Consider the following 7,663-nt stretch of genomic DNA (forward strand, 5'->3'; position numbering starts at 1 on the left):
GAATTATCAAAATCCAATACATATAATTATAAATACTTATAATATTATCATTGTCGTTATCAATTTTATATTATATTTGTAATATATTATTGTAATTTTTACTAAAAACTTAATTAATTAAAAAAATTACTATCTTATTTTATTTTAATTAGAAAAATAAGTATAGATTATATTATAATTTTGTTTTATTATATCACTCATGATGTAAGAATACCAAATATTTCATTGTAAATTGGCAGTCGATGATAATCAGAAATTAGTTCAAAATGTTATAAATCAATATAAAACCGCTATTAAAAAAAAATTCATTTATTATTAATCAAAAATTTATCCCAAAATTATGTATATTTGACCATCATTATAAACAATACCTTGTATATTTTTACATCATGATATCACTTACTGCATTATCAATGTATCTAGCATATGCATTTGTTTTCACCTTGTGGTCATTCTTGGATCAGTTTTCTGGATCTAAATAAATCTTCTCCTTGTGATAGTAAGCGCACGCTCACGTAAATCGACTTGACCTATCGAACAAGCTGATCGAGCGTTCGAGAAGAACATTAGCAAGGCGCGCTCGAGGCGAGGTCTCTCCAAGATAATCCATTTCCGTTGAAATGGCAAAAGGCGTATTAACGTCGCGAACTTCACAAAGACGAATCACAAGCCACCCGACTCTGGATGTGCCGTTCCGAATATTAAATGTCCAAAGTAGGGTTACACGTCGTCGTTTATGAGACCGATAAATCTCAAAAGGGCAGCACGAGTCGCGGATAGAGATTTCGCGTTTACAGTGCCGTAAATAATAAATTTATAACAAGATATAACGTTATGATGTAAAAATGTAATGTCGTGCCTACCGTAACATATAGATGTAGCAGTGGAAGTAGAAGCGTGCATATATAGATGTGTGTGCTTCGCTTCCTCCTCTCCTCTCTCCCTCCTTCCGATATTATGTATATATGTACGTTTATTACTCTATAAATATTATTATCTACAATAGGACGGCCAGCTATATTTATCGTTACTTTCTCCATCAAGAGGACGGTGACTGCCGTTCGTAATCGCGAATGAGAACGCATTTCCTTTCTACCCGCAGGTAACTAACGCTAGTAAAGTTTTGAAAAATAAATTAATGAGAAAGCTTATTGATAGCTTTTGTATAGAAATCTCTATATGTGAGAGAGAAAAGATTCGAAAGCAATGTCTAGGGCATAGAGATTGAGAAGTATAAATCTTTCAGTATCCAGATTAGAAAGAAAAAAAAGTGTAGAAATTCAGCCCGTGCCAGGAGAATTCCCGTTCGTGGTGATCCAACTAGCGATGCAGCTGTTCCTCTGTGAAAATTTCATAGGGATCGCTTTAATAGCGATGCACGATAATGCACTATCCACGATTCCCAATTTTGCAAGTACACGCCGTAGGTTTTTTGGCCAGGCCGTTGACTCTATCACTTATCGCGAAGCCAATTAAATGGCCCGTTGTAACGTTGTTGTATCATGTTTTGATTCACGAGCGTGGTAATCGTATGGTGATCGCGATTAATTTAACGAGCATGCCCTACGATGATCGGGGAAGACTTTAGTATGTACGCGGGCGTATGCTTTAGTGGGATGATGTGCATGTGCACGTATGCAACTACTGAACTTTGCCATTTGATCCTACTTCGCCCCGTTAAGTTCAGAGTTGCTGAACTCCTTGCCTTTAGCGTTCAAGAGATTGGGGAAGCTAGTAGCGTTAAGCGTCAAGCTATGTTTTGCTAATCGATGACTTTATAATGCTAATCATCTCGGTTATTTTGTATAGAAATTATCTATTATCATATAACTATAAGGCAGCAGAGATTGGATAACTTTTATTAGATAATTTTCAACAACTTGTGCGCTAAGTTGAATATTACCTCGTTGTAATGTCACTTATCCATGTAGTTCGATTATCCTAATCTATTCTCTAATATGGTATTTTCATAAAATTTATTGGTTTTAGATAATTTGTCGAGTAAAAGCGTAACCACTAGTATGTTGATAATTTTATCGAATCATGTAGATTCCATTAATAACCTCATTATTTAATAATTTTATTCTAAAAATTATTTTATTTAGAAATTTCAATAAAAATTTGAATATTCTATATAAAATATAAAATATTTTTTGTATTAGATCGCATAAATCAATTATGATTTAATACAATAAATAAGTTATCGAGTTAATTAACTTTAAGCACTGACCTTCTTGAGATGTCCTTTATTGGTGCCCACGAAGACCACAGTATAATCACCGGTCGAAGTGGCCGCCACAGCCGTCAAGTGAGTCTCGAATGTCAAAACAGCAGTCGCACCCATCGGCTCTTCACCGCCTAAAGGCGTATTCACATCGAGGCCACAAAAGTCTTCGCCAATCGTTTGCAGTTTCTGTGAACAAAAATAGATTCAATAAGTTATATGTGGAGAGTATGTACATATTTGATAATGCTAAATATCGATTATATGATTAATCTTAAATATTATGAATAGCAGCCATAATTTTATCGATTGATTATAATACAGTTATTTATAAATGTTTGGTATGTAAATTATCATTTACAAATTGATATCTGTGTCATATACAGTACAGTTTAATTAATTGCGATGGTAAATGGAATAATAATTAAACGTAATTTCAATATTTTCAATTTAATAAATGTCACAAAATTGTGATAAAAAATGTATTAAATAGATACACATATGTACGAGAAGAAAATTAACTTTGATTATTATCATTTATTTTTATAAAATATTTAATTTATGTTTATTATTTTTAAACAGATCGTAGTTAAAATTTTTTTAATTACATTCATTGATTTGTTTATCTTTTAGATCGTTTAGATGTAATATTTAACATTCCTCTTTCAGGAGTAAAATAAGATGTAAGAGAAACAAAAGTGCCCTAAGAATTAAAAGCTTACTTTGTAACGACTAATTCACTGCTTGAGGAAATAGGTCATATAATTTTACTCGCAGATTCTTAGTCTCGTTACAGTGCGAAGCACGACAACATAAATTCTGTTTTGCACTAACAAGAAATTGCAAAATCTTTCTGACTGTTCTACATATGTGTAAAGTGTTATCAAAATCTGAATTTTCTGTGGAGTATGTTGTCTCTTCTGTGCAATATACTCTCTCATCAGTGGAATTATTATCTTTTATCACAATTAGAATAAAATGCTTTTTTATAGTTTGGCACGCGCTGGCATTGATTTATAATACAAAAATAACACATCGTTAAAGCAAGACTTATAAAATTAAATGTGTTGCAAAAAAAATTGCAGCTTTTAAAATGTAATAAAAAAAAAATAATTCTACTAAAAGCATCTAAGTCTTAAAACACTTTATGTGTCAAACCGTATCATAATATACATAATTATAAATATGTAGAAAATGTTGTAAAATATTGACATTGAAATTTTGTACTAAAATATTACAAAAAATTATTATTAAGAATAATATACATATTGTAATAAAATAACATATTTTTGAATAATATTCAAAAGTTCGAAGAAAACATTAAATCTAAAAAAAGACTTAGTACAATAAATAAAAGCAGCATTAGTATTTGTAACTAAAAAAATTATGTTGTCATTTTGCCAAGATTAAGAGAACGAGATTCTTGATAGGCGAATTGCCTACGAGAGATATACAGGAAAATGACCTGTGTAGTATGAATCTCGGTGGACACAGAATCGAGGGAGTGATTTCGCCGAGTCGGAACGCGCTTCCTTTTTCCGGTGGAAAAGCGGTAGGTTAGCGAAGCGCGAAACCAGGAAAAACATCCGCGGCTAAAATATCGCGGCGAGACGGGCCACGATAAATTATCGCACGGTCGACGATTAATTCTTGCCGGACCGGCGATTAATCGCGTCCTACGACACAGAGATGCGATATTTTATTGCCCTTTATCAAACGTTTCTTTTCCTCCCCCGCGAAACTTGAAACATGAGAAGCGCGAGACATGCAGAGCTCGAACAAATCCTCTCTCGTGTTCTGTGCGACGTATGATACACAAGGTGTATTGCATATAATACATTATCCAGTTAAGCCTAACGATTAACTCTAGTATGGTATTGTTATTTTTGGTTACATTCCTGCTAGGATTTGTGAAACCCTGCAACTTTGTCACGCTATATCTGTGGACTGAATACGTATTTTTTAGCTCAAAACGTGTGAAATTTATACCTCGAAGTCAGACAAAGACAGATAAATATGAATCAAATAAATAATATTTTATTTTCTATTGATGCTTCAAAGAAATTTTATTTAAAAAATTCACAAAAAATGACTACTTTGGATAAAAAATTCTCAAATTTTTAAATTTAATGTTCAAGCAAAAACCCGTAGGATTTTTTTAGTTGACTCTTTGAACTAACAAAAAAATAGTATTATACGATATGAATCGCTCAAAAAAGTATAATTATTTGACCTATTGAAATCGACATTTTTGAAGAATCTACATATTTTAAGTTTACAATTAATAAATAAAATTTTATTATTTGAATATAAAAAAATAATAATATAAGTAGATAAAGGATTGTACATGTATAAATATTATTATAGTATGTATAATTAAGTTTATTAAGATTTAGTTTAGAAGATGCGACTAACACTCGCTCTAAAGCAATAAATCCACCGCGGTCGAGCAACCTCCGAAAACTGACAGAAATTATAAAATTTCTACTATTTATTATATTGAAATATAATTCTTTTTAATTCTACATTTTCGTGTACTTACTTTTATTGTACTATCCGAAACTCAATAAACATATATGTAATAAAAAATAAAGGAGTACCCAGAACGCCGAAAACTTACAAGCTAATCACAGTGTGAGTCCCAAGTATCCTCTTTGAACTTTCGTGCATTTTCATATCGAGAATAACGCAAAAAAAATATCCTTGCAGGCTTATCATATCCATGGACATTTAAAGTTTTTTTTCAGCCTCAATCCGGGTCTTCAAATTATATTATGAAAAAGTTACAGCAATATAAAAAATCGCATATGATACATTGAACCCATGAATATCATACTAGAGTTAACGAGTTTACGGACTCCCTTGGAGTTAACAATCACTTATATGATAGGGTTGTATATATAATTGCAACATATCTTGTGTAATAGCTATATACAAAAGAAAAAGGAATTCTGTGTCTGCCTATTATTTGGAGCCGCGTTCGAACACTACCCGAGTGCCTCCGAGTATCATTTTATCCTTGTTGTTTATTTTATCTTGAATGTTAAACAAGGATAAAATGATATTCAGAGGCACTCGAATAATACTTTCGAACGCGTTCCAGATAGTCAGAGACAGCCAAACAAATTTCCTTTTTCTTTTGTATATAGCTATTACACAACATTTTATACTTATATATAATAACTATTATAAAACAGTTTTTAAGAAAAAATAGTTAATATATTTAAAAAAATTATTAAATCTTAATACATATTACTTTGAACAGTACTAAATAAACATTTACTTATAATGAATAAATATTTACTCGATAAAAAATAAGTCAAATTAAAGATTTTTGTATCAAATAAATATATGTTTATATTTAATAAAAATTTACTTAGAAATATTCAAATAAATATGCTTTAAAATTTAGTATTTCTTCGGTGCAGGTATAGAGAATTAAAGATATTTTTCATTTGAAAATTTTTCTTTACTTTTAAGTAAGGAAATTTTTCTTACTTTATTTTCTTTACTAACTAAAAATTTGCGAGCAAAACCGTCAGCCGTTAATTGCAGCATATTTTACTAGATAACATTTAATCATTGCTCAAAATTGTTCAATCGTGTGTTCCTTTTTATGTACTTCAAAGACATTTGTCTTTTCAAACCATTTTGAGCCGTAGGGGTTGCCTTGTATGAGTCGACAGATAGGATAATCCGCCACCCGGGTGTGTTATGTGCGCATACAAAGGCGCATGTATCCACATCAGCGAACAAACCAGCCAGCTCGTTCGCGGCGGGAGTCCCATGCGAAGTCGGCTCTATTTGCATTCTAGGGTTTCGCCACCCTGTACACACGCACGTACATATACACGCACGCCGCGGCGAACAATTATTTGCATTCCCGGTGCTAATACGACGGTGCGGAAGGGGCGTCGCGACGCATCCTCGCTGCGGCCGTCCTCGCGGCGACGGCAATAATTACGGAAAATCAGCGACGGCAATACGTCCTTGCACGAAACCGCGCCTAAAGCTGCATTCGCGTATGTACAATGAATCCAATTTAAACACGCGAATGTTCGCGTGCGAAATGCAAATTGCAATATGAGTTGTGAAAATAATTTGTTTTTCCACATGTAAGTCGAAGTTGGTAAAAATATAATTAACAATTAATTAATGGTAACATTAAATGTATTGGTGCATTAATAATTTATAAGTGTGTTGTTATTTAAAGAATGTAAGCACAGTTTAAAAAGTATGGAAAAACCATACTTACCATACGAAAGATAAATAAAGTCTTTAATATTTATCGTAACGTGTCTTTGTATTTTGTACGTAGAAGCTAAATATAAAAGATCGAATCATTAGAAAATTAATAGCGCTACGAATGATATATGAATGTGCGGTAATACGAACAAATATTCGTTAATAGTAGTTCGAGCGGAACTCTTTATGCGCGCGTGCAGCAATTTGCATATTTAGCGAGGGGCGCAACTATGCACCGTTTCTCACTAATTTTAATTCCGGCGGTAAAAAGATGTTAATGTGTGACGTTAATATTCAACCTTAAATATTCGCGCGAAACTTCGAGTTTGCTGGATTTACTCTTTATATTTTCCATGCAAAGGACGAGACTTAAAAAATTCATAGTATGCAAAATTTTTCTCGTCGGCTTTTAATATCTCAGGCACAAAGCCGCTATGTCAATGCTTTGGCACACTTGATATTCATATGTTATTTGGCAAAAAACCTCGAGTGCAATAAATTATTCCCGCGACACGATGGGATGAAAAGGGACGAGCTCGAGATTTCTCCGTCCTTCGTCATTTAATTTAGGATGAAAGAGAATAAACAACTCAAGTGCACGAGTGAGTTTGATCGTTCGTCGATGGGTTGAAAATGAAATAATCGACAAGCGGTTGCAGTTGCAGTTGTAGCAATGTGATTGAGTGATTTTAATGACGACCAAATCGGCGCGCAACTAATATAGGATCAAAGGACGCGCGTTCGACGCTCGCCTTGTGACAGGTTTACCGAGATGAATATACATGTGTACGGAATGTGGTACATCTATACATAGATATACCTGGACGACTAACGTCAATAGAACTAATTATCGATTCCCTAGTATCGCTTTGATTCAAGGTATATATCTATATTCGCTAAGCAAAGTCAATATATATGAGGATAACTCCGGCATACGAATTTCGCGTTTCGTTTCTCTATTCTATTTTTTTTTTTACATTCGAAACGTATTTCCTGTTGACTGATACCGTTGAGCAATAAAAAAGCGTACCCACGGCTGTTATTACAAACGCGCAATCATTCTCGAAAACGTAAACATATTTTGCACGCACACGCTGTTCTGCCATTCTGATAAAATGTTTCCCAACGAAAAACTTCCAAACTTTTGTATCTGTTGTAATTTGATAAACAGATATTTGTACATATATATATATA

At 33.0% G+C, this 7,663-nt stretch overlaps 1 protein-coding gene across 1 annotated transcript in view; it reads right to left on the reverse strand.

Annotated features, from left to right (window-relative positions):
• The window catches only part of LOC108747744 (plexin-A4), a 184,888-nt gene that overhangs the window by 70,415 nt on the left and 106,810 nt on the right, over positions 1 to 7,663 (reverse strand). Inside the window, exon 2 of the mRNA XM_018485440.1 lies at positions 2,231 to 2,413. Coding sequence (XP_018340942.1) covers positions 2,231 to 2,413 — 183 coding nt within the window. The remainder of the gene's footprint in view (positions 1 to 2,230; positions 2,414 to 7,663) is intronic.

Source organism: Trachymyrmex septentrionalis, unplaced genomic scaffold (genome assembly GCF_001594115.1).
Source record: "Trachymyrmex septentrionalis isolate Tsep2-gDNA-1 unplaced genomic scaffold, Tsep1.0 scaffold20, whole genome shotgun sequence".
NCBI lineage: Eukaryota > Metazoa > Arthropoda > Insecta > Hymenoptera > Formicidae > Trachymyrmex > Trachymyrmex septentrionalis.